Source organism: Labrus mixtus, unplaced genomic scaffold (assembly GCF_963584025.1).
Source record: "Labrus mixtus unplaced genomic scaffold, fLabMix1.1 SCAFFOLD_64, whole genome shotgun sequence".
Taxonomy (NCBI): Eukaryota; Metazoa; Chordata; class Actinopteri; order Labriformes; family Labridae; genus Labrus; species Labrus mixtus.
The window spans coordinates 32,501-58,956 of NW_026870284.1; the positions used below are offsets into that span (position 1 = coordinate 32,501).

Sequence of the window (26,456 nt, forward strand, 5' to 3'; positions counted from 1 at the left end):
GTGCAGCGTTCACTGAGGCACGACGACCGATCACCGTTTGATCAGCTGCTCCGATCAGTCAGATGATTTTCTGACATTTGAAATTTGTTCGACTGCACACACTCTGATTTTTATATTTCTGACTAAAGAAGAAAGTGTGAAGTGATTGAAGGTGGTGAAAGGTTGAAATCTCTTCTGTCTTTCACTCTGCAGGGAGTAACTCCATATTCGCTCCTGTTCTTCTGCCTCCTTCCAGTGAGTTCAACATTTCACCTCTTTCAAAGGATTAGATTTTTCTGACTGCAGCTTGAAGACGACTCATCAGATCTTCATCTTTACTGAACGACTTACCTTTATGTTCCATCTTCTTTGTCTCCTCAGAGTTTCAGTCGGTGTCTTGCGGCAGCCTCCACCAGCTCGGGGAGGAGCTGCTGAAGCCGCCTCCTCTGCCGCCACGAAGGAAAGACGCCATGTCTGAATCCAAAGTAAGCGTTGATTAAAGTGACTCTGTCTTCAGTCTGTGAATCGTTCTGACCTGCTCGTGTCTCTGTGTGTCTCAGCTCAGCTCCAGGTCCAACAGCCCCCCGGCCATCCCGCCCCGACTGCCCCCTCCTCTGCCCAGAATCCAGCCTCGATCGCTGGTCTACAACGGCCCCCCAATGGACGGCCCCCTGCCCAGCCCCCCTCCCCCTCCCCCCAGAGACCCTATGCCCGACACACCTCCCCCGGTGCCTCAGCGGCCCCCGGAGATTTTCATCAACTACCCCCTCAACCTGCAGCCTTCCCCAGTGGGCCGATACCACTGGGACTTCAGCAGCTCCCCCAGCTCCCCCAACACCCCGCCCAGCACGCCGTCGCCTCGCGTCCCCCGCCGGACCTGCCCGCTCAGCGCCAGCCAGAACAGCCTCTGCCCTCTTCCTGTCCCCATCACCGCTCCGCCCGTCCCCCCGCGCCACAACTCCAGCCCACAACTCCCCAAACTCCCACCAAAGACATACAAAAGGGAGCTGCTGCAGCCGCCGCTACAAGGCCTCTCATTGGTGGAGAACAGCGACAGCAGCCAGTGAGTCTGCGTTACTTTAAACTAGGACACAGTGGACTGAACAGATCAGAGAAACTGCTCCACATGCCCCCCTGGCTCGCCCTCCGTATCGACCAATCACCTCCCTCCGCTGTGCCTCTCAGGGGATCAGTAGCTCCACCTTCATCTGAAACCCTCTGTGCCAATGAGAAACCCACACCGGTGTGCCAGCGTGTTTGTGTGGAGTACGGAGCGGGGTCAAAGTTCTCACCCCTCACTCTCTCTGCCCCGCCTACTGGCCCCTCCTCTTTTTGGAAGGGGTAGAAAGTGGGCAGGGCCTTGGAATTTGTAGCCTGAACTGTCGAGCTTTAGTTTGTGTGAGCTCACTGACCTTCAGCTCTCACTTTGTGTGTGAGCAGCAGACGTTTGCCAAAGTCTTATTTTATGCAGGGGGACGAGGGATTTTCTTTTTTAAACACTTTAAAAGAAAGGCATCACCCCCCCTCCCCCCCTCCTCCTCGCCCCCCCGCCTTGTATCTCATGTGAACACTGTGACTTTAAGACATGAGTCAGGCCTCTCTGCAGACACTGAAGTTGCCTTATCCGCTCCTCCCCGGACACACAGAGCCCAGAACACTCCATTTGCACATCGAGTTTGGACAAAGTGAGAGACCGGCGTTTCGACAGAGGGAGGACGCCACGGTTTCAAACAGCACGGGTCGAGGATGAAGACACAGAGACAAAAAACACTTTTTCTTGGTCCTGATGTCTTAAAGGATCCGGGCTGTCTGGACACTGTGCGACCAACTCTTCTTTAGTATTCAAACTCCCACCACAGCTGGGTCGGCTCCCCCTAGTGGCTGCTCCAGATACCTTAAATCACCCCTGAAAAGGAGGGTTTTGTTGAAGTTTGACTCACATTTCTGTTTCCTGCTTGAAAACATTTAGTTTGAAAGACTGAAATAACCCTCCTGCTTCACGCTCAGATGTGCCTTTTATTTTGTTTTCTACTTTACAGAAATAAGCAAACTAAAAAATCAAGTTGTCTATGTAATGTTTAGAACAAAGCTATACACTATGAACCTGTACATGTTTGTGGATACTGTGTATATATAACATGTATACACTAACGTAATCATTTGTATAAAGTGACAAAGGTTTTCTCCCCTGTTGTATCGTACATCCGCATCTGTTCAGTTGAATATTGTCTAATAATCCGACGCTGTTTCAGTCGGATACAAACAGCAACATGTCACTAACGTACTCACAGACAATCTGTCTCCCCCCCCCCTCGCTCAACATGCCAAGCACTTACTGAGACGTGTGCTTCACTTTGTACATCCTACTAATGGCCTTTTGTCCTTTTCAAAGACAATGCTGAGTCATCATAGTGAAGAATTGGACTTTTTCTTTCTCCTGATAAACTTTGTGCACTTTAGGCTTCAACAGTTGTTCTAGGTCATGTTTGTAAAAGTGTTCCTATGCAGCTGCTCCAACTCACTTTCCACGTGGACGGAGGCAGAAAGCGTCCAGCAAGTCCAGCGCCTCGTTAACCCCGGAGACCCCTCTCTCCTCTCTGAGGCCCCTCTCTCTCCTCTCTGAGGCCCCTCTCTCTCCTCTCTGAGGCCCCTCTCTCTCCTCTCTGAGACCCCTCTCTCTCCTCTCTGAGACCCCTCTCTCTCCTCTCTCTCCTCTCTGAGACCCCTCTCTCTCCTCTCTGAGACCCCTCTCTCTCCTCTCGCTCCTCTCTGAGACCCCTCTCTCCTCTCTGAGGCCCCTCTCTCTCCTCTCTCTCTCCTCTCTGAGACCCCTCTCTCTCCTCTCTGAGACCCCTCTCTCTCCTCTCGCTCCTCTCTGAGACCCCTCTCTCCTCTCTGAGGCCCCTCTCTCTCCTCTCTGAGGCCCCTCTCTCTCCTCTCTGAGGCCCCTCTCTCTCCTCTCTGAGACCCCTTTCTCTCCTCTCTCTCCTCTCTGAGACCTCTCTCTCTCCTCTCTGAGACCCCTCTCTCTCCTCTCTCTCCTCTCTGAGACCCCTTTCTCTCCTCTCTCTCCTCTCTGAGACCTCTCTCTCTCCTCTCTGAGACCCCTCTCTCTCCTCTCGCTCCTCTCTGAGACCTCTCTCTCTCCTCTCTGAGACCTCTCTCTCTCCTCTCTGAGACCCCTCTCTCTCCTCTCTGAGACCCCTCTCTCTCCTCTCTGAGACCCCTCTCTCTCCTCTCGCTCCTCTCTGAGACCTCTCTCTCTCCTCTCTGAGACCCCTCTCTCTCCTCTCTGAGACTCCTCTCTCTCTCCTCTCTGAGACCCCTCTCTCTCCTCTCTGAGACCCCTCTCTCCTCTCTCTCTCCTCTCTGAGACCCCTCTCTCTCCTCTCTGAGACCCCTCTCTCTCCTCTCGCTCCTCTCTGAGACCTCTCTCGCTCCTCTCTGAGACCTCTCTCTCTCCTCTCTGAGACCCCTCTCTCTCCTCTCTCTCCTCTCTGAGACCTCTCTCTCTCCTCTCTCTCCTCTCTGAGACCTCTCTCTCTCCTCTCTGAGACCCCTCTCTCTCCTCTCTGAGACCCCTCTCTCCTCTCTCTCCTCTCTGAGACCCCTCTCTCTCTCCTCTCTCTCTCCTCTCTGAGACCTCTCTCGCTCCTCTCTGAGACCCCTCTCTCTCCTCTCTCTCTCCTCTCTGAGACCTCTCTCTCTCCTCTCTGAGACCCCTCTCTCTCCTCTCTCTCTCCTCTCTGAGACCCCTCTCTCTCCTCTCTGAGACCCCTCTCTCTCCTCTCTGAGACCCCTCTCTCTCCTCTCGCTCCTCTCTGAGACCTCTCTCTCCTCTCTGAGACCCCTCTCTCTCCTCTCTCTCCTCTCTGAGACCCCTCTCTCTCTCCTCTCTCTCTCCTCTCTGAGACCTCTCTCTCCTCTCTCCTCTCTGAGACCTCTCTCTCTCTCTCCTCTCTGAGACCCCTCTCTCTCCTCTCTGAGACCTCTCTCTCTCCTCTCTGAGACCCCTCTCTCTCCTCTCTCTCCTCTCTGAGACCCCTCTCTCTCCTCTCTGAGACCCCTCTCTCTCCTCTCTCTCTCCTCTCTGAGACCCCTCTCTCTCCTCTCTGAGACCCCTCTCTCTCCTCTCTGAGACCCCTCTCTCTCCTCTCGCTCCTCTCTGAGACCTCTCTCTCTCCTCTCTGAGACCCCTCTCTCTCCTCTCTCTCCTCTCTGAGGAGCGGAGCTTCACATGAAGTCCTAACACTTCTCTGTCCCTTCCCACAGTCAGTATTGGCGAGCTTAATTAGCCAAAATCCATTTTCAGTGAGTAGATTTCCGCCCTGACAGAGTCCTGTGTAACAGCCTGATCCAGCAGCAGGTTGATTTGATGGTTTGTGGCCTTTTAACTGCTTTGTATTAATATTAACGGTCTTGATGAGATTAATAAATCACCCAGTCTTATTTTGTACTGAACTACTCATTGCTCTCTTCTTTTTTTATTTAGCTTCCTCTCTGATATGTGCTTAACGTCAGAGGACAATATGAATATAGAAAAAAAGCAAACGATTCATAAATTAATGTTTTTTTTACCTAGCTAGCTCACTGTTAGCTTCCAGCCACAGACAGCTAGCCTTGTTGAATCAAATATATTTACCAGAACATCCCAGACTCACTATTTATTACTCTTTAGGTTTGTAGTGTTCCCGAACAGATTGAATTCTGTCCCGGGTGTTCTATTGAATACTGCTACCCATCCAACAGGTTCTGCGCACAGGGGGCTGCGCACAGGTTCTGCGCACAGGGGGCTGCGCACAGGTTCTGCGCACAGGTTCTGCGCACAGGGGGCTGCGCACAGGTTCTGCGCACAGGGGTCTGCGCACAGGGGGCTGCGCACGGGGCTGCGCACGGGGCTGCGCACAGGTTCTGCGCACAGGTTCTGCGCACAGGGGGCTGCGCACAGGTTCTGCGCACAGGGGGCTGCGCACAGGTTCTGCGCACGGGGCTGTGCACAGGGGGCTTCTTCCTCTGAAATCTAACATGAGTCTTATTTGAAAGGACCATTCATCCATCGAGAAATGCTTCCTCAGAAATCTACAATCTGCATTTCTTCACAGGGGACATGAATGGCTGTTAATATCGTTTTTCGCTATGGTTGCATTTTTCAACGGAGCACCAGAACACAGTTACGTAGTTGCTAGGCAACTAGCGGAGACTACTGACGGCGGGAAGCCAGGAACTGAAAGGTAAAACAACAAATAACGTTTTTAAATCTATATTTTCTGTATATTCAACCAACTATATATAAACTATCAGCACTGTGTTGTTTCCAGTGATTTCGTTTATCTCAAACACTAAAATCTATTTTAATAAAACACGTTGTGTCTTCCTTTAGTGACAAATTATGTTTTATATAACTACCTTAAAAAGAGTTATTTTTCAGGATTTAGTCTAAACTGTCCACAGGAAAATAAAGGTTGACCAACTGAAGTGAAAGTACCAAATATCCTTTTCAAAATAAGTTTAGATCATCAGAATTGAACTAATAGAACACAAACATTCCTGGCTGATCTATTTAATGATTATGACCATTGTGACTGGACTATAAATGTTTTAGTTGAGTTAAAGCTCATCTTAAGAGTATTTTTATTTCCTCCATATGTCGACTGTTTGTTTGCTTTTTAATATGTTTGAAAAAAGTACAAGTAGCCTGAAACTTCCCAAAGCTTGTTTTAGTCCAACCAAAAGTCCCAAATATCACAAATGCTTTCAAATTATCTCAAAACAGAAAAGATGAAAGGAACCCTCACATTTAAAAAGTAAACATCATGATTATTTAAGAAATAATTATTCAAATAGTTTCACTTGTTTTTCTGTCAGTTCTCTGATTAATCGACCAAAAAAAAAAGAAGGAACTGCAGGATTTTACACTTCAGTGTCAGCTTCATTTTTAAACACCGGGAGTTACTGCTTGATGTGAAGATGAACGATAAAGAAGTCAAATGAACAGTAAGTCCCTATGAGATGAAGTCAAGAAGATATCATCTACCTCCATGGTGCATTAATTACTACCTGAGTATATAAACTCTAAAACTAATTATCCTCTAACCCACATGTCATCAGGTGTGTGTGTGTGTGTGTGTGTCTGTCTGTCTGTCTGTCTGTCTGTCTCTCTCTCTCTCTCTCTCTCTCTCTCTCTCTCTCTCTCTCTCTCTCTCTCTCTCTCTCTCTCTCTCTCTCTCTCTCTGTGTGTGTGTGAGAGAGAGCCTTTCTTTGTCAAATTCATCAAATAATCTCTCAACATGGCTTCACATGTTCTTTGACCTTCAAACAGTTTTTAGAGCGGCTCCTCTGGTTTCCGGGTTAGAGCGGGTCAAACGGTGCTGCACGGTCCCTCGCTGTCCTCGCTGTCATCCCACAATCCTCCGCTGCTCGTGGCCGCCGCGTAGTTAACACCTCGCTGCTGAGACAGGCCGGGTCTAAAGACATGCAACAGGAAAGTGAATTTATTTAGTTTTTAACTTTACGAGCAGGTTTGCATTGTTAGTAAGGAGCTTTGTTATTCACGGGAATTGAACCTAGTATCTTCCAATTGGTGGACTTACCAGCGGGCTTACCCACTGGGCCACAGTGAAGATGACGAGTGTGAATTTAGTTTTTAACATTAAGGCGCTCTGATGGAGGCGCTCACCTCAGACCGTCTCTGCTCGGGTTGAAGTTCTGGAAACTTTTCCTCGCTGCAGCTTGGATGGGGATGAAGCTTTGTCTGTTGTCTCTCTCTGGAGCTGAATCAGCCTGAAGGACAGGAAGTGATGTCAGAGTGTTACTGACAGGAAACAGAGTGATGCACAGCGCGGTCAGGAGGGTACAGAGATCATGACTGAATACTGGTCAGAGGGCGTGGCTACAAACAGGTACATGAACATGTACACCAAGTGCCTGAAATATCATTAAGTAACCACTAGGGGGCAGCAAATTGAATTTCTCAAACATTTCACTCTTTAACTCTAAATAAAAAAAAATCTAAGACTTTTGCAGAGTATGTGCTGACTGAACAAGACCACCTGAGTCACTGCAGCCCCTCACCAGACATCGGCTACATGATGCCGGACTGCTAAACGGTTTGCTGGCGTGAAGCAAAAAGGCCGTCACATAGCGCTGCTGTCAAAAAAATGGACTCACTGCTGCCCCCTATATTTGTTTTTTTATTTAAAGTTTATGTAACCAGGAAAGAGTGTCTAAAGAGTCTAAAAAGAGCATCCTGGGGCACACATGGGGGCGTCTCCAGGATCTCTGGGAGGTCCCCCCCCCCCCCCAGTTCAGTCATGAGAGGAGTGAACTCTTTGATACCCTCAAACAGACCTCATTATCTAACTTTATGTTACAGCTTTAAAAACTAACCACCTGTTTGGATGGATCGTCCCAGATGGGCCTGAAGGCACTTTTTGGATGAAGGGGCGGCGACCCCTTCTTGACGCTGACCAGCCTCTTCCCGTAGGAGCTGACGAGGCACGGCTTGGGCCCGTCTGCACACGGCGCTGCGGGGCTCCTCAGGGGGGGGTGGGGGGTCAGTCTGGGGATCTGCCACCTCAGACACACCGTCCTCTCTCTTGGTGCCTCCCTCTGCTGCTGCTGGCTGTACGAGGGTTTCAGCAGCACCGGCACCTGGCTGTCCTCCTCCTCCCCCTCGTCCCCCTCCTCCCCCTCGTCCTCCTCGTCCTCCCGGCGCAGCGTGCCGTCAGGGCTGCATGAGGTCACAGAGGAGAAGTCGAAGGCTGAGGTGTCGTCTGGGTCCGTCTCACAATCCTCCAGGCTGGGGTGGGTGTGAGGTCCCTCCAGCTCGTTAGTCCCCTTCCCTGTGGGATGGCTGAAGGTGCCCTGACCCGAGTCACTATTGTCCCCCCACCCGGCGGTGTCGGGGGTGAGAAGCGAGCAGTGAGCGTGTCCACAGTCTCTGGCTGGCGTGTTCTGGACGCCACGGTCTCTTCCGCAACTCTTCCTCCTCACCGGGCTGCAGGACCAGCGCTCGAGATGCATCGTGTGACAGCCGTCGACCCCGTTGGTGAGGCCGGTGACCTGCTGCTGGTCTCTGTGAGAGAGAGAGAGGGAGGTCATTAAACCAGGACGCCCTCATTAACCAGGAAGAGAGAGAGGGAGGTCACTATACCAGGACACCCTCATTAACCAGAGAGAGAGAGAGGGAGGTCACTATACCAGGACACCCTCATTAACCAGGAAGAGAGAGAGGGAGGTCACTATACCAGGACACCCTCATTAACCAGAGAGAGAGAGAGGGAGGTCACTATACCAGGACGCCCTCATTAACCAGAGAGAGAGAGAGGGAGGTCACTATACCAGGACACCCTCATTAACCAGAGAGAGAGAGAGGGAGGTCACTATACCAGGACACCCTCATTAACCAGGAAGAGAGAGAGGGAGGTCACTATACCAGGACGCCCTCATTAACCAGGAAGAGAGAGAGGGAGGTCACTAAACCAGGATGCCCTCATTAACCAGAGAGAGAGAGAGGGAGGTCACTATACCAGGACACCCTCATTAACCAGGAAGAGAGAGAGGGAGGTCACTATACCAGGACACCCTCATTAACCAGAGAGAGAGAGAGGGAGGTCACTATACCAGGATGCCCTCATTAACCAGGAAGAGAGAGAGGGAGGTCACTAAATCAGGACACCCTCATTAACCAGAGAGAGAGAGCGAGGGAGGTCACTATACCAGGATGCCCTCATTAACCAGGAAGAGAGAGAGGGAGGTCACTAAACCAGGACGCCCTCATTAACCAGGGAGAGAGAGAGGGAGGTCACTATGCCAGGATGCCCTCATTAACCAGGGAGAGAGAGAGGGAGGTCATTAAACCAGGACACCCTCATTAACCAGGGAGAGAGAGGTCATTAAACCAGGACGCCCTCATTAACCAGGGAGAGAGAGAGGGAGGTCACTAAACCAGGACGCCCTCATTAACCAGGGAGAGAGAGAGGGAGGTCATTAAACCAGGACGCCCTCATTAACCAGGGAGAGAGAGGTCATTAAACCAGGACGCCCTCATTAACCAGGGAGAGAGAGAGATGTCACTAAACCAGGATGCCCTCATTAACCAGAGAGAGAGGGAGGTCACTAAATCAGGACACCCTCATTAACCAGAGAGAGAGAGAGGGAGGTCGCTAAATCAGGACACCCTCATTAACCAGAGAGAGAGAGAGGGAGGTCACTAAACCAGGACGCCCTCATTAACCAGGGAGAGAGAGAGGGAGGTCATTAAACCAGGACACCCTCATTAACCAGGGAGAGAGAGGTCATTAAACCAGGACGCCCTCATTAACCAGGGAGAGAGAGAGATGTCACTAAACCAGGATGCCCTCATTAACCAGAGAGAGAGGGAGGTCACTAAATCAGGACACCCTCATTAACCAGAGAGAGAGAGAGGGAGGTCGCTAAATCAGGACACCCTCATTAACCAGAGAGAGAGAGAGGGAGGTCACTAAACCAGGACGCCCTCATTAACCAGAGAGAGAGGGAGGTCACTAAATCAGGATGCCCTCATTAACCAGGGAGAGAGAGAGGGAGGTCATTAAACCAGGACGCCCTCATTAACCAGGGAGAGAGAGGGAGGTCACTAAATCAGGACACCCTCATTAACCAGAGAGAGAGAGAGATGTCACTAAACCAGGACGCCCTCATTAACCAGAGAGAGAGAGAGATGTCACTAAACCAGGACGCCCTCATTAACCAGAGAGAGAGAGAGATGTCACTAAACCAGGACGCCCTCATTAACCAGAGAGAGAGGGAGGTCGCTAAATCAGGACACCCTCATTAACCAGAGAGAGAGAGAGGGAGGTCACTATACCAGGACGCCCTCATTAACCAGGGAGAGAGAGAGGGAGGTCACTATACCAGGACGCCCTCATTAACCAGGGAGAGAGAGAGGGAGGTGTGTAGCCAGCAGAGGGCGCCACTCACCTGTGAGCTGCGGCGTTGGACTCCTGATGAGCCTCTCTGGTTTGTTGGCTCCTCATGCAACAGTTCACAGACACTCCAGCAGCCGCTGCATCAGAGCAGCTGCAGAAAACAAAAATAGTTTTAATATAAACTCAGGAGAAATGTGACCTGATGTCTCTGTGCTCGCTGACCTTTGTGCAGTTCCGTCTCCTTCCTCCCATCGGACGTCTTCCTCCAGGATGGCGTGACAGTGAGACAGAACGCTCCTCAGCGCTCGCTCAGTGCCAAGCAGGAGGCTGCAGTCAGGATGCTCTTTACCCGTCCACTGCAGCAAGTTCTGCAGGAGACCTCATTATTAATATTCTTTAATAAGCTCTGATCAGTGTATTCACTACACTCACCTGGATGTGGCTCAGGTAGCTGTGAACACGAGAGAGCGGCGCCAGCAGCAGCGAGAGCAGCTTCATCTCCTCTCTCTCCGTCTGTTTCATGGAAACATAAAACACGGTTATGAGACGCTCACTAACAGGTCAGAGTTTTGTAGAAGGAAACTTCCTGCGCTTCAGCTGCTCCACAAACGGAGGTCAGCACTCTCAGATGATTCAAATATCATTCAGTGGACTCAGACAGGATCTAAAGAAATTCATTTCAAGGAACCTAAATGATTTATCCTTCAGTGATCCGTGTGTACTACAGCTTTAAATATGTAAATGAGCTGTGTCTGACCACGCCCCTTCTCTTGAAGGGCTTGGGTGTACTCGGTCTTTCTCGCTCCATGTCCTATTGTTTACGGTGAGAAGGCAGACTCAGAGGGCAGAACAAACACCTAGCTGTGGGAGTGTCACCCACCTGGGGGAGGGGCTAATGCCCTTTGTGATGTCATAAAGGGAAAATCTCCAAACGGCCTGTTTGAGCACACATTTTCTGAAAAGTGGAGCAGGCAGAAGACGAAGAGGATGGACGCAGGGGGGAGGCGCCGGGCCTCCCGTCCATGTAAACACAGCTCTAACAACAACACAGCCAGCGGAACTCAAGCTTCATGTAACATGTTGAACTCTCCTTTAACGCCTCGCTCTCTCTCTACCTGCTTTTTGTTGCTTTTCTGTGGACGGTGATTCAGTCTGTTGAACTCGAGCGAGAGGAAAGAAGCCAGCGTAGTCGTGTATCCGAGGTACATGTCTGAGAACGTGGTCTGTAAAACAAACAAGACGTTTTCAGCTCAGTCTCACTGAACACTTGATTTGATTCTGTAGAAGAAGAACTCACGTCGTTCTGACCGACGAGCTGCACCAGGATGTCTCCCACCAGAGACTTCCAGTGATCAGCTGATAATCTCTCCTGCAGAGTGTTCCTGAAGAGCAGGTGATGCTGCAGCAGCTGCTCCACACACTTCAGGTGAGTCTGACTGGATCACACACACACACACACACACACACACACACACACACACAGAGACACACACACACAGACACACACACACACACACACACACACACACACACACACACACAGAGACACACACACACACACACACACACACACACACACACACAGACACACACACACACACACACACACACACACACACACAGAGACACACACACACACACACAGAGACACACACACACACACACACACACACACACACACACACACACATACAGACACACACACAGAGACGCATACACACACACACACACACACACACACACACACACACACACACACACACACACAGAGACGCATACACACACACACACACACACACAGAGACACACACACACACACACACACACACACACACACACACAGAGACACACACACACACACACACACACACACAGAGACACACACACACACACACACACACACACACAGAGACACACACACACACACACACAGACACACACACACACACACACATACACACAGAGACACACACACACACACACACATACACACAGAGACACACACACACACACACACACACACACACACACACACAGACGCATACACACAGAGACACACACACACACACAGGTTTCCTCATTGAATGGATGTTTTTCTGTGTTTCTGAAACATCTCGATGTTTCCTCACTCACTGCGGCTCGGTGGTGGTCTGGTGAGCGGGCAGACTCTTGTATTTGTCGTACAGCTGGTTTAACGTTGACACATATTCCCACTCAGAGTGCAGCAGCTGCATGGACACCTGATGTCGAGCGTCTGAAGAACAGAAGGAGAGGTGAGTATGAGTGGTCAGGGTTATAACACACCTTACAGGTAAACTCCTCACCTGTGCCTTCACTCAGTCCTGCTTTGAGTCCCTGCAGGAAACAGTGCAGCAGCAGTTTTCCTCTGGACAGACAGGCAGCAGACGAACGGTCACACGGCGCCTCTGCTGGCTCGCTGCTGTGGACAGACGGTGAAATGTTTGAAGGTTATCAGCAGAACCTTCAGCCTGCTGAACTGAGCTCATCAATGAGTCTGAAGTGAGATCATGAAATCACAAGAACACAAACTGGACTTTTTACCTTTCTCTGAGTTTGGATGTGGAGCTCTTTGCGTCCTGCAGAGGTCGCTGTTTGTGACTGTACAGCTGTAAGATCTGACACTGCATCACCCCGAGCTCCTCCTGCACACAGAGAACAACCTTCAGTTCACTCTGAAGTTTACTATCTGAGTTTAGTTTGTGAGTTTAGTTTCATATCTGAGATTAGTTTCTGAGTTTAGTTTCTGAGTTTAGATTGTGAGTTTAGTTTCTGAGTTTAGATTGTGAGTTTAGTTTCTGAGTTTAGTTTCTGAGTTTAGTTTCTGAGTTTAGTTTCTGAATTTAGATTGTGAGTTTAGATTGTGAGTTTAGTTTCTGAGTTTAGTTTCTGAGTTTAGTTTCTGAATTTAGATTGTGAGTTTAGATTGTGAGTTTAGTTTCTGAGTTTAGTTTCTGAATTTAGATTGTGAGTTTAGTTTCTGAGTTTAGTTTCTGAGTTTAGTTTCTGAATTTAGATTGTGAGTTTAGTTTCTGAGTTTAGTTTCTGAGTTTAGTTTCTGAATTTAGATTGTGAGTTTAGATTGTGAGTTTAGTTTCTGAATTTAGATTGTGAGTTTAGTTTCTGAGTTTAGTTTCTGAGTTTAGTTTCTGAGTTTAGTTTCTGAATTTAGATTGTGAGTTTAGTTTCTGAATTTATATTGTGAGTTTAGTTTCTGAATTTATATTGTGAGTTTAGTTTCTGAGTTTAGTTTCTGAGTTTAGTTTCTGAGTTTAGTTTCTGAGTTTAGTTTCTGAATTTAGATTGTGAGTTCAGATTGTGAGTTTAGTTTCTGAGTTTAGTTTCTGAGTTTAGTTTCTGAATTTAGATTGTGAGTTTAGATTGTGAGTTTAGTTTCTGAATTTAGATTGTGAATTTAGATTGTGAGTTTAGTTTCTGAATTTAGATTGTGAGTTCAGTTTCTGAGTTTAGATTGTGAGTTTAGTTTCTGAGTTCAGATTGTGAGTTTAGATTGTGAGTTTAGTTTCTGAGTTTAGTTTCTGAATTTAGATTGTGAATTTAGATTGTGAGTTTAGTTTCTGAATTTAGATTGTGAGTTCAGTTTCTGAGTTTAGATTGTGAGTTTAGTTTCTGAGTTCAGATTGTGAGTTTAGTTTCTGAATTTAGATTGTGAGTTTAGTTTCTGAATTTAGATTGTGAGTTCAGATTGTGAGTTTAGATTGTGAGTTTAGTTTCTGAGTTCAGATTGTGAGTTTAGATTGTGAGTTTAGTTTCTGAATTTAGATTGTGAGTTTAGTTTCTGAGTTTAGTTTCTGAATTTAGATTGTGAGTTTAGATTGTGAGTTTAGTTTCTGAGTTTAGTTTCTGAATTTAGATTGTGAATTTAGATTGTGAGTTTAGTTTCTGAATTTAGATTGTGAGTTCAGTTTCTGAGTTTAGATTGTGAGTTTAGTTTCTGAGTTCAGATTGTGAGTTTAGATTGTGAGTTTAGTTTCTGAGTTTAGTTTCTGAGTTTAGATTCTGAGTTTAGATTCTGAGTTTAGTTTCTGAGTTTAGTTTCTGAGTTTAGATTGTGAGTTTAGTTTCTGAGTTTAGTTTCTGAGTTTAGTTTCTGATTTTAGATTGTGAGTTTAGTTTCTGAGTTTAGTTTCTGAGTTTAGTTTCTGAATTTAGATTGTGAGTTTAGTTTCTGAGTTTAGTTTCTGAATTTAGATTGTGAGTTTAGATTGTGAGTTTAGTTTCTGAGTTTAGTTTCTGAGTTTAGTTTCTGAATTTAGATTGTGAGTTGAGATTGTGAGTTTAGTTTGTGAGTTTAGTTTCTGAATTTAGATTGTGAGTTTAGTTTCTGAGTTCAGATTGTGAGTTTAGATTGTGAGTTTAGTTTCTGAGTTTAGATTGTGAGTTTAGTTTCTGAGTTCAGATTGTGAGTTTAGATTGTGAGTTTAGTTTCTGAGTTTAGTTTCTGAGTTTAGTTTCTGAGTTTAGATTCTGAGTTTAGATTGTGAGTTTAGTTTCTGAGTTTAGTTTCTGAATTTAGTTTCTGAGTTTAGTTTCTGAGTTTAGATTCTGAGTTTAGTTTCTGAGTTTAGATTGTGAGTTTAGTTTTTGAGTTCAGATTGTGAGTTTAGATTGTGAGTTTAGTTTCTGAGTTTAGTTTCTGAGTTTAGATTCTGAGTTTAGATTCTGAGTTTAGTTTCTGAGTTTAGTTTCTGAGTTTAGATTGTGAGTTTAGTTTCTGAGTTTAGTTTCTGAGTTTAGTTTCTGAATTTAGATTGTGAGTTTAGTTTCTGAGTTTAGTTTCTGAGTTTAGTTTCTGAATTTAGATTGTGAGTTTAGTTTCTGAGTTTAGTTTCTGAATTTAGATTGTGAGTTTAGATTGTGAGTTTAGTTTCTGAGTTTAGTTTCTGAGTTTAGTTTCTGAATTTAGATTGTGAGTTTAGATTGTGAGTTTAGTTTCTGAGTTTAGTTTCTGAATTTAGATTGTGAATTTAGATTGTGAGTTTAGTTTCTGAATTTAGATTGTGAGTTCAGTTTCTGAGTTTAGATTGTGAGTTCAGTTTCTGAATTTAGATTGTGAGTTTAGATTGTGAGTTTAGTTTCTGAGTTTAGATTCTGAGTTTAGATTGTGAGTTTAGTTTCTGAGTTTAGTTTCTGAATTTAGTTTCTGAGTTCAGTTTCTGAGTTTAGATTGTGAGTTTAGATTGTGAGTTTAGATTGTGAGTTTAGTTTCTGAGTTTAGTTTCTGAGTTTAGATTGTGAATTTAGATTGTGAGTTTAGTTTCTGAATTTAGATTGTGAGTTCAGTTTCTGAATTTAGATTGTGAGTTTAGATTGTGAGTTTAGTTTCTGAGTTTAGTTTCTGAGTTTAGATTCTGAGTTTAGATTGTGAGTTTAGTTTCTGAGTTTAGTTTCTGAATTTAGTTTCTGAGTTCAGTTTCTGAGTTTAGATTGTGAGTTTAGATTGTGAGTTTAGATTGTGAGTTTAGTTTCTGAGTTTAGTTTCTGAGTTTTGTTTCTGAGTTTAGATTGTGAGTTTAGATTGTGAGTTTAGTTTCTGAATTTAGTTTCTGAATTTAGATTGTGAGTTTAGTTTCTGAATTTAGTTTCTGAATTTAGTTTCTGAGTTTAGTTTTTGAGTGTAGATTGTGAGTTTAGTTTCTGAGTTTAGATTGTGAGTTTAGATTGTGAGTTTAGATTGTGAGTTTAGATTGTGAGTTTAGTTTCTGAATTTAGATTGCAAATTTAGATTGTGAGTTCAGTTTCTGAGTTTAGATTGTGAGTTCAGTTTCTGAGTTTAGATTGTGAGTTCAGTTTCTGAGTTTAGATTGTGAGTTCAGATTGTGAGTTCAGTTTCTGAGTTTAGATTGTGAGTTTAGATTGTGAGTTTAGTTTCTGAATTTAGATTGTGAGTTTAGTTTCTGAGTTTAGATTGTGAGTTTAGTTTCTGAATTTAGATTGTGAGTTTAGTTTCTGAATTTAGTTTCTGAATTTAGTTTCTGAGTTTAGTTTTTGAGTGTAGATTGTGAGTTTATTTTCTGAGTTTAGATTGTGAGTTTAGATTGTGAGGTTAGTTTTTGAGTTTAGATTTTAAGTTTAGATTGTGAGTTTAGTTTCTGAATTTAGATTGTGAGTTTAGTTTCTGAATTTTGTTTCTGAGTTTAGATTCTGAGTTTAGATTGTGAGTTTAGTTTCTGAATTTAGTTTCTGAATTTAGATTGTGAGTTTAGTTTCTGAATTTAGTTTCTGAATTTAGTTTCTGAGTTTAGTTTTTGAGTGTAGATTGTGAGTTTAGTTTCTGAGTTTAGATTGTGAGTTTAGATTGTGAGTTCAGATTGTGAGTTTAGTTTAGTTTCTGAGTTTAGTTTCTGAATTTAGTTTCTGAGTTCAGTTTCTGAGTTTAGATTGTGAGTTTAGTTTTTGAGTTTAGATTGTGAGTTTAGTTTCTGAGTTTAGATTGTGAGTTTAGTTTCTGAGTTTAGTTTCTGAGTTTAGTTTCTGAGTTCAGATTGTGAGTTTAGTTTCTGAGTTTAGATTGTGAGTTTAGTTTCTGAGTTCAGTTTCTGAGTTTAGTTTCTGAGTTCAGATTGTGAGTTTAGATTGTGAGTTTAGTTTCTGAGTTTAGTTTCTGAGTTTAGATTGTGAGTTTAGATTGTGAGTTTAGTTTCTGAGTTTAGTTTCTGAGTTTAGATTGTGAGTTTAGTTTCTGAGTTTAGTTTCTGAGTTTAGTTTCTGAGTTTAGTTTCTGAGTTTAGTTTCTGAGTTCAGATTGTGAGTTTAGTTTCTGAGTTCAGATTGTGAGTTTAGTTTTTGAGTTTAGATTGTGAGTTTAGATTGTGAGTTTAGTTTCTGAGTTTAGTTTCTGAGTTCAGATTGTGAGTTTAGTTTCTGAATTTAGTTTCTGAATTTAGATTGTGAGTTTAGCTTCTGAATTTAGTTTCTGAGTTTAGTTTCTGAGTTTAAATTATGAGTTTAGTTTAGTTTCTGAGTTTAGTTTCTGAATTTAGATTCTGAGTTCAGTTTCTGAGTTCAGATTGTGAGTTTAGTTTTTGAGTTTAGATTGTGAGTTTAGTTTCTGAGTTTAGATTGTGAGTTTAGTTTCTGAGTTTAGTTTCTGAGTTTTGTTTCTGAGTTTTGTTTCTGAGTTTAGATTCTGAGTTTAGATTGTGAGTTTAGTTTCTGAATTTAGTTTCTGAATTTAGATTGTGAGTTTAGTTTCTGAATTTAGTTTCTGAATTTAGTTTCTGAGTTTAGTTTTTGAGTGTAGATTGTGAGTTTAGTTTCTGAGTTTAGATTGTGAGTTTAGATTGTGAGTTTAGTTTTTGAGTGTAGATTGTGAGTTTAGTTTCTGAATTTAGATTGTGAGTTTAGATTGTGAGTTTAGTTTCTGAGTTTAGTTTCTGAATTTAGATTGCAAATTTAGATTGTGAGTTCAGTTTCTGAGTTTAGATTGTGAGTTCAGTTTCTGAGTTTAGATTGTGAGTTCAGTTTCTGAGTTTAGATTGTGAGTTCAGATTGTGAGTTTAGTTTCTGAGTTTAGATTGTGAGTTTAGTTTCTGAGTTTAGATTGTGAGTTTAGTTTCTGAGTTTAGTTTCTGAGTTTAGTTTCTGAGTTTAGTTTCTGAGTTTAGTTTCTGAGTTCAGATTGTGAGTTTAGTTTCTGAGTTCAGATTGTGAGTTTAGTTTTTGAGTTTAGATTGTGAGTTTAGATTGTGAGTTTAGTTTCTGAGTTTAGTTTCTGAGTTCAGATTGTGAGTTTAGTTTCTGAATTTAGTTTCTGAATTTAGATTGTGAGTTTAGCTTCTGAATTTAGTTTCTGAGTTTAGTTTCTGAGTTTAAATTATGAGTTTAGTTTAGTTTCTGAGTTTAGTTTTTGAGTGTAGATTGTGAGTTTAGTTTCTGAATTTAGTTTCTGAATTTAGTTTCTGAGTTTAGTTTTTGAGTGTAGATTGTGAGTTTATTTTCTGAGTTTAGATTGTGAGTTTAGATTGTGAGGTTTGTTTTTGAGTTTAGATTGTGAGTTTAGATTGTGAGTTTAGTTTCTGAATTTAGTTTCTGAATTTAGATTGTGAGTTTAGTTTCTGAATTTAGTTTCTGAGTTTAGTTTCTGAGTTTAAATTATGAGTTTAGTTTAGTTTCTGAGTTTAGTTTTTGAGTGTAGATTGTGAGTTTAGTTTCTGAGTTTAGATTGTGAGTTTAGATTCTGAATTTAGTTTCTGAATTTAGATTGTGAGTTTAGTTTCTGAATTTAGTTTCTGAATTTAGTTTCTGAGTTTAGTTTTTGAGTGTAGATTGTGAGTTTAGTTTCTGAGTTTAGATTGTGAGTTTAGATTGTGAGTTTAGATTGTGAGGTTAGTTTTTGAGTTTAGATTGTGAGTTTAGATTGTGAGTTTAGTTTCTGAGTTTAGATTGTGAGTTTAGTTTCTGAGTTTAGTTTCTGAGTTTAGTTTCTGAGTTCAGATTGTGAGTTTAGATTGTGAGTTTAGTTTCTGAGTTTAGATTGTGAGTTTAGATTGTGAGTTTAGTTTCTGAGTTCAGATTGTGAGTTTAGTTTCTGAGTTTAGTTTCTGAGTTTAGTTTTTGAGTTCAGATTGTGAGTTTAGATTGTGAGTTTAGTTTCTGAGTTTAGATTGTGAGTTTAGTTTCTGAGTTTAGTTTCTGTGTTTAGTTTCTGAGTTCAGATTGTGAGTTTAGTTTCTGAGTTCAGATTGTGAGTTTAGTTTTTGATTTTAGATTGTGAGTTTAGATTGTGAGTTTTGATTGTGAGTTTAGTTTCTGAATTTAGATTGTGAGTTTAGATTGTGAGTTTAGTTTCTGAGTTTAGTTTCTGAATTTAGATTGCAAATTTAGATTGTGAGTTCAGTTTCTGAGTTTAGATTGTGAGTTCAGTTTCTGAGTTTAGATTGTGAGTTCAGTTTCTGAGTTTAGATTGTGAGTTCAGATTGTGAGTTTAGTTTCTGAATTTAGATTGTGAGTTTAGATTGTGAGTTTAGTTTCTGAGTTTAGATTGTGAGTTTAGTTTCTGAGTTTAGATTGTGAGTTTAGATTGTGAGTTTAGTTTCTGAATTTAGATTGTGAGTTTAGTTTCTGAATTTAGTTTCTGAATTTAGTTTCTGAGTTTAGTTTTTGAGTGTAGATTGTGAGTTTAGTTTCTGAGTTTAGATTGTGAGTTTAGATTGTGAGGTTAGTTTTTGAGTTTAGATTGTGAGTTTAGATTGTGAGTTTAGTTTCTGAGTTTAGTTTCTGAGTTCAGATTGTGAGTTTAGTTTCTGAATTTAGTTTCTGAGTTTAGTTTCTGAGTTTAAATTATGAGTTTAGTTTAGTTTCTGAGTTTAGTTTTTGAGTGTAGATTGTGAGTTTAGTTTCTGAGTTTAGATTGTGAGTTTAGATTCTGAATTTAGTTTCTGAATTTAGATTGTGAGTTTAGTTTCTGAATTTAGTTTCTGAATTTAGTTTCTGAGTTTAGTTTTTGAGTGTAGATTCTGAGTTTAGTTTCTGAGTTTAGATTGTGAGTTTAGATTGTGAGTTTAGATTGTGAGTTTAGATTGTGAGTTTAGTTTCTGAGTTTAGATTGTGAGTTTAGATTGTGAGTTTAGTTTTTGAGTGTAGATTTTGAGTTTAGATTGTGAGTTTAGTTTCTGAGTTTAGTTTCTGAGTTCAGATTGTGAGTTTAGTTTCTGAATTTAGTTTCTGAATTTAGATTGTGAGTTTAGTTTCTGAATTTAGTTTCTGAGTTTAGTTTCTGAGTTTAAATTATGAGTTTAGTTTAGTTTCTGAGTTTAGTTTCTGAATTTAGTTTCTGAGTTTAGATTGTGAGTTTAGTTTTTGAGTTTAGATTGTGAGTTTAGTTTCTGAGTTTAGATTGTGAGTTTAGTTTCTGAGTTTAGTTTCTGAGTTTTGTTTCAGAGTTTTGTTTCTGAGTTTAGATTCTGAGTTTAGATTGTGAGTTTAGTTTCTGAATTTAGTTTCTGAATTTAGATTGTGAGTTTAGTTTCTGAATTTAGTTTCTGAATTTAGTTTCTGTGTTTAGTTTCTGAGTTTTGATTGTGAGTTTAGTTTCTGAGTTTAGATTGTGAGTTTAGATTGTGAGTTTAGTTTGTGAGTTTAGATTGTGAGTTTAGTTTGTGAGTTTAGATTGTGAGTTTAGTTTCTGAGTTTAGATTGTGAGTTTAGTTTCTGAGTTTAGTTTCTGAGTTCAGATTGTGAGTTTAGTTTCTGAATTTAGTTTCTGAGTTCAGATTGTGAGTTTAGTTTCTGAATTTAGTTTCTGAATTTAGATTGTGAGTTTAGTTTCTGAATTTAGTTTCTGAATTTAGTTTCTGTGTTTAGTTTCTGAGTTGAGATTGTGAGTTTAGTTTCTGAATTTAGTTTGTGAGTTTAGTTTTTGAGTGTAGATTGTGAGTTTAGTTTCTGAGTTTAGATTGTGAGTTTAGATTGTGAGTTTAGATTGTGAGTTTAGATTGTGAGTTTAGTTTCTGAGTTTAGATTGTGAGTTTAGTTTCTGAGTTTAGATTGTGAGTTTAGATTGTGAGTTTAGTTTCTGAATTTAGATTGTGAGTTTAGTTTCTGAATTTAGTTTCTGAATTTAGTTCCTGAGTTTAGTTTTTGAGTGTAGATTTTGAGTTTAGATTGTGAGTTTAGTTTCTGAATTTAGTTTGTGAGTTTAGTTTTTGAGTGTAGATTGTGAGTTTAGTTTCTGAGTTTAGATTGTGAGTTTAGATTGTGAGTTTAGATTGTGAGTTTAGATTGTGAGTTTAGTTTCTGAGTTTAGATTGTGAGTTTAGTTTCTGAGTTTAGATTGTGAGTTTAGATTGTGAGTTTAGTTTCTGAATTTAGATTGTGAGTTTAGTTTCTGAATTTAGTTTCTGAATTTAGTTCCTGAGTTTAGTTTTTGAGTGTAGATTTTGAGTTTAGATTGTGAGTTTAGTTTCTGAGTTTAGTTTCTGAGTTCAGATTGTGAGTTTAGTTTCTGAATTTAGTTTCTGAATTTAGATTGTGAGTTTAGTTTCTGAATTTAGTTTCTGAGTTTAGTTTCTGAGTTTAAATTATGAGTTTAGTTTAGTTTCTGAGTTTAGTTTCTGAATTTAGTTTCTGAGTTTAGATTGTGAGTTTAGTTTTTGAGTTTAGATTGTGAGTTTAGTTTCTGAGTTTAGATTGTGAGTTTAGTTTCTGAGTTTAGTTTCTGAGTTTTGTTTCAGAGTTTTGTTTCTGAGTTTAGATTCTGAGTTTAGATTGTGAGTTTAGTTTCTGAATTTAGTTTCTGAATTTAGATTGTGAGTTTAGTTTCTGAATTTAGTTTCTGAATTTAGTTTCTGTGTTTAGTTTCTGAGTTTTGATTGTGAGTTTAGTTTCTGAGTTTAGATTGTGAGTTTAGATTGTGAGTTTAGTTTGTGAGTTTAGATTGTGAGTTTAGTTTGTGAGTTTAGATTGTGAGTTTAGTTTCTGAGTTTAGATTGTGAGTTTAGTTTCTGAGTTTAGTTTCTGAGTTCAGATTGTGAGTTTAGTTTCTGAATTTAGTTTCTGAATTTAGATTGTGAGTTTAGTTTCTGAATTTAGTCTCTGAATTTAGTTTCTGTGTTTAGTTTCTGAGTTTAGATTGTGAGTTTAGTTTGTGAGTTTAGATTGTGAGATTAGTTTCTGAGGTTAGATTGTGAGTTTAGATTGTGAGTTTAGTTTCTGAATTTAGATTGTGAGTTTAGTTTCTGAGTTTAGTTTCTGAATTTAGATTATGAGTTTAGTTTCTGAGTTTAGTTTCTGAATTTAGATTGTAAATTTAGATTGTGAGTTTAGTTTCTGAATTTAGATTGTGAGTTCAGTTTCTGAGTTTAGATTGTGAGTTTAGATTGTGAGTTTAGTTTCTGAATTTAGATTGTGAGTTTAGTTTCTGAATTTAGTTTCTGAATTTAGTTTCTGAGTTTAGTTTTTGAGTGTAGATTGTGAGTTTATTTTCTGAGTTTAGATTGTGAGTTTAGATTGTGAGGTTAGTTTTTGAGTTTAGATTTTAAGTTTAGATTGTGAGTTTAGTTTCTGAATTTAGATTGTGAGTTTAGTTTCTGAATTTTGTTTCTGAGTTTAGATTCTGAGTTTAGATTGTGAGTTTAGTTTCTGAATTTAGTTTCTGAATTTAGATTGTGAGTTTAGTTTCTGAATTTAGTTTCTGAATTTAGTTTCTGAGTTTAGTTTTTGAGTGTAGATTGTGAGTTTAGTTTCTGAGTTTAGATTGTGAGTTTAGATTGTGAGTTCAGATTGTGAGTTTAGTTTAGTTTCTGAGTTTAGTTTCTGAATTTAGTTTCTGAGTTCAGTTTCTGAGTTTAGATTGTGAGTTTAGTTTTTGAGTTTAGATTGTGAGTTTAGTTTCTGAGTTTAGATTGTGAGTTTAGTTTCTGAGTTTAGTTTCTGAGTTTAGTTTCTGAGTTCAGATTGTGAGTTTAGTTTCTGAGTTTAGATTGTGAGTTTAGTTTCTGAGTTCAGTTTCTGAGTTTAGTTTCTGAGTTCAGATTGTGAGTTTAGATTGTGAGTTTAGTTTCTGAGTTTAGTTTCTGAGTTTAGATTGTGAGTTTAGATTGTGAGTTTAGTTTCTGAGTTTAGTTTCTGAGTTTAGATTGTGAGTTTAGTTTCTGAGTTTAGTTTCTGAGTTTAGTTTCTGAGTTTAGTTTCTGAGTTTAGTTTCTGAGTTCAGATTGTGAGTTTAGTTTCTGAGTTCAGATTGTGAGTTTAGTTTTTGAGTTTAGATTGTGAGTTTAGATTGTGAGTTTAGTTTCTGAGTTTAGTTTCTGAGTTCAGATTGTGAGTTTAGTTTCTGAATTTAGTTTCTGAATTTAGATTGTGAGTTTAGCTTCTGAATTTAGTTTCTGAGTTTAGTTTCTGAGTTTAAATTATGAGTTTAGTTTAGTTTCTGAGTTTAGTTTCTGAATTTAGATTCTGAGTTCAGTTTCTGAGTTCAGATTGTGAGTTTAGTTTTTGAGTTTAGATTGTGAGTTTAGTTTCTGAGTTTAGATTGTGAGTTTAGTTTCTGAGTTTAGTTTCTGAGTTTTGTTTCTGAGTTTTGTTTCTGAGTTTAGATTCTGAGTTTAGATTGTGAGTTTAGTTTCTGAATTTAGTTTCTGAATTTAGATTGTGAGTTTAGTTTCTGAATTTAGTTTCTGAATTTAGTTTCTGAGTTTAGTTTTTGAGTGTAGATTGTGAGTTTAGTTTCTGAGTTTAGATTGTGAGTTTAGATTGTGAGTTTAGTTTTTGAGTGTAGATTGTGAGTTTAGTTTCTGAATTTAGATTGTGAGTTTAGATTGTGAGTTTAGTTTCTGAGTTTAGTTTCTGAATTTAGATTGCAAATTTAGATTGTGAGTTCAGTTTCTGAGTTTAGATTGTGAGTTCAGTTTCTGAGTTTAGATTGTGAGTTCAGTTTCTGAGTTTAGATTGTGAGTTCAGATTGTGAGTTTAGTTTCTGAGTTTAGATTGTGAGTTTAGTTTCTGAGTTTAGATTGTGAGTTTAGTTTCTGAGTTTAGTTTCTGAGTTTAGTTTCTGAGTTTAGTTTCTGAGTTTAGTTTCTGAGTTTAAATTATGAGTTTAGTTTAGTTTCTGAGTTTAGTTTTTGAGTGTAGATTGTGAGTTTAGTTTCTGAGTTTAGATTGTGAGTTTAGATTCTGAATTTAGTTTCTGAATTTAGATTGTGAGTTTAGTTTCTGAATTTAGTTTCTGAATTTAGTTTCTGAGTTTAGTTTTTGAGTGTAGATTGTGAGTTTAGTTTCTGAGTTTAGATTGTGAGTTTAGATTGTGAGTTTAGATTGTGAGGTTAGTTTTTGAGTTTAGATTGTGAGTTTAGATTGTGAGTTTAGTTTCTGAGTTTAGATTGTGAGTTTAGTTTCTGAGTTTAGTTTCTGAGTTTAGTTTCTGAGTTCAGATTGTGAGTTTAGATTGTGAGTTTAGTTTCTGAGTTTAGATTGTGAGTTTAGATTGTGAGTTTAGTTTCTGAGTTCAGATTGTGAGTTTAGTTTCTGAGTTTAGTTTCTGAGTTTAGTTTTTGAGTTCAGATTGTGAGTTTAGATTGTGAGTTTAGTTTCTGAGTTTAGATTGTGAGTTTAGTTTCTGAGTTTAGTTTCTGTGTTTAGTTTCTGAGTTCAGATTGTGAGTTTAGTTTCTGAGTTCAGATTGTGAGTTTAGTTTTTGATTTTAGATTGTGAGTTTAGATTGTGAGTTTTGATTGTGAGTTTAGTTTCTGAATTTAGATTGTGAGTTTAGATTGTGAGTTTAGTTTCTGAGTTTAGTTTCTGAATTTAGATTGCAAATTTAGATTGTGAGTTCAGTTTCTGAGTTTAGATTGTGAGTTCAGTTTCTGAGTTTAGATTGTGAGTTCAGTTTCTGAGTTTAGATTGTGAGTTCAGATTGTGAGTTTAGTTTCTGAATTTAGATTGTGAGTTTAGATTGTGAGTTTAGTTTCTGAGTTTAGATTGTGAGTTTAGTTTCTGAGTTTAGATTGTGAGTTTAGATTGTGAGTTTAGTTTCTGAATTTAGATTGTGAGTTTAGTTTCTGAATTTAGTTTCTGAATTTAGTTTCTGAGTTTAGTTTTTGAGTGTAGATTGTGAGTTTAGTTTCTGAGTTTAGATTGTGAGTTTAGATTGTGAGGTTAGTTTTTGAGTTTAGATTGTGAGTTTAGATTGTGAGTTTAGTTTCTGAGTTTAGTTTCTGAGTTCAGATTGTGAGTTTAGTTTCTGAATTTAGTTTCTGAGTTTAGTTTCTGAGTTTAAATTATGAGTTTAGTTTAGTTTCTGAGTTTAGTTTTTGAGTGTAGATTGTGAGTTTAGTTTCTGAGTTTAGATTGTGAGTTTAGATTCTGAATTTAGTTTCTGAATTTAGATTGTGAGTTTAGTTTCTGAATTTAGTTTCTGAATTTAGTTTCTGAGTTTAGTTTTTGAGTGTAGATTCTGAGTTTAGTTTCTGAGTTTAGATTGTGAGTTTAGATTGTGAGTTTAGATTGTGAGTTTAGATTGTGAGTTTAGTTTCTGAGTTTAGATTGTGAGTTTAGATTGTGAGTTTAGTTTTTGAGTGTAGATTTTGAGTTTAGATTGTGAGTTTAGTTTCTGAGTTTAGTTTCTGAGTTCAGATTGTGAGTTTAGTTTCTGAATTTAGTTTCTGAATTTAGATTGTGAGTTTAGTTTCTGAATTTAGTTTCTGAGTTTAGTTTCTGAGTTTAAATTATGAGTTTAGTTTAGTTTCTGAGTTTAGTTTCTGAATTTAGTTTCTGAGTTTAGATTGTGAGTTTAGTTTTTGAGTTTAGATTGTGAGTTTAGTTTCTGAGTTTAGATTGTGAGTTTAGTTTCTGAGTTTAGTTTCTGAGTTTTGTTTCAGAGTTTTGTTTCTGAGTTTAGATTCTGAGTTTAGATTGTGAGTTTAGTTTCTGAATTTAGTTTCTGAATTTAGATTGTGAGTTTAGTTTCTGAATTTAGTTTCTGAATTTAGTTTCTGTGTTTAGTTTCTGAGTTTTGATTGTGAGTTTAGTTTCTGAGTTTAGATTGTGAGTTTAGATTGTGAGTTTAGTTTGTGAGTTTAGATTGTGAGTTTAGTTTGTGAGTTTAGATTGTGAGTTTAGTTTCTGAGTTTAGATTGTGAGTTTAGTTTCTGAGTTTAGTTTCTGAGTTCAGATTGTGAGTTTAGTTTCTGAATTTAGTTTCTGAGTTCAGATTGTGAGTTTAGTTTCTGAATTTAGTTTCTGAATTTAGATTGTGAGTTTAGTTTCTGAATTTAGTTTCTGAATTTAGTTTCTGTGTTTAGTTTCTGAGTTGAGATTGTGAGTTTAGTTTCTGAATTTAGTTTGTGAGTTTAGTTTTTGAGTGTAGATTGTGAGTTTAGTTTCTGAGTTTAGATTGTGAGTTTAGATTGTGAGTTTAGATTGTGAGTTTAGATTGTGAGTTTAGTTTCTGAGTTTAGATTGTGAGTTTAGTTTCTGAGTTTAGATTGTGAGTTTAGATTGTGAGTTTAGTTTCTGAATTTAGATTGTGAGTTTAGTTTCTGAATTTAGTTTCTGAATTTAGTTCCTGAGTTTAGTTTTTGAGTGTAGATTTTGAGTTTAGATTGTGAGTTTAGTTTCTGAATTTAGTTTGTGAGTTTAGTTTTTGAGTGTAGATTGTGAGTTTAGTTTCTGAGTTTAGATTGTGAGTTTAGATTGTGAGTTTAGATTGTGAGTTTAGATTGTGAGTTTAGTTTCTGAGTTTAGATTGTGAGTTTAGTTTCTGAGTTTAGATTGTGAGTTTAGATTGTGAGTTTAGTTTCTGAATTTAGATTGTGAGTTTAGTTTCTGAATTTAGTTTCTGAATTTAGTTCCTGAGTTTAGTTTTTGAGTGTAGATTTTGAGTTTAGATTGTGAGTTTAGTTTCTGAGTTTAGTTTCTGAGTTCAGATTGTGAGTTTAGTTTCTGAATTTAGTTTCTGAATTTAGATTGTGAGTTTAGTTTCTGAATTTAGTTTCTGAGTTTAGTTTCTGAGTTTAAATTATGAGTTTAGTTTAGTTTCTGAGTTTAGTTTCTGAATTTAGTTTCTGAGTTTAGATTGTGAGTTTAGTT

General features: G+C 39.6%; 2 protein-coding genes across 4 annotated transcripts in view; one reads left to right on the plus strand and one right to left on the minus strand.

Annotated features, from left to right (window-relative positions):
- The window catches only part of sos2 (son of sevenless homolog 2 (Drosophila)), a 29,724-nt gene extending 27,556 nt beyond the window's left edge, over positions 1-2,168 (plus strand). Inside the window, exons 21-23 of one of the 2 annotated variants that reach the window (XM_061034089.1) lie at positions 193-234; positions 361-464; positions 540-2,168. In XM_061034089.1, coding sequence (XP_060890072.1) covers positions 193-234; positions 361-464; positions 540-1,046 — 653 coding nt within the window. In that variant the 3' untranslated portion in view covers positions 1,047-2,168. The remainder of the gene's footprint in view (positions 1-192; positions 235-360; positions 465-539) is intronic. The other variant, XM_061034090.1, reaches the window with a different exon arrangement.
- Positions 2,169-6,227: 4,059 nt separating this feature from the next.
- The window catches only part of si:ch211-67f24.7 (uncharacterized), an 87,318-nt gene continuing 67,089 nt past the window's right edge, over positions 6,228-26,456 (minus strand). The window contains exons 5-15 of one of the 2 annotated variants that reach the window (XM_061034093.1): positions 12,450-12,550; positions 12,212-12,324; positions 12,021-12,141; positions 11,185-11,323; positions 11,003-11,110; positions 10,320-10,400; positions 10,110-10,255; positions 9,940-10,038; positions 7,369-8,053; positions 6,656-6,759; positions 6,228-6,443 (exon numbers count right to left, since the gene is read on the minus strand). In XM_061034093.1, the coding sequence (XP_060890076.1) occupies positions 6,338-6,443; positions 6,656-6,759; positions 7,369-8,053; positions 9,940-10,038; positions 10,110-10,255; positions 10,320-10,400; positions 11,003-11,110; positions 11,185-11,323; positions 12,021-12,141; positions 12,212-12,324; positions 12,450-12,550 (1,803 nt within the window). In that variant the 3' untranslated portion in view covers positions 6,228-6,337. Of the gene's footprint in view, positions 6,444-6,655; positions 6,760-7,368; positions 8,054-9,939; positions 10,039-10,109; positions 10,256-10,319; positions 10,401-11,002; positions 11,111-11,184; positions 11,324-12,020; positions 12,142-12,211; positions 12,328-12,449; positions 12,551-26,456 lie in introns of both variants that reach the window. The other variant, XM_061034092.1, reaches the window with a different exon arrangement.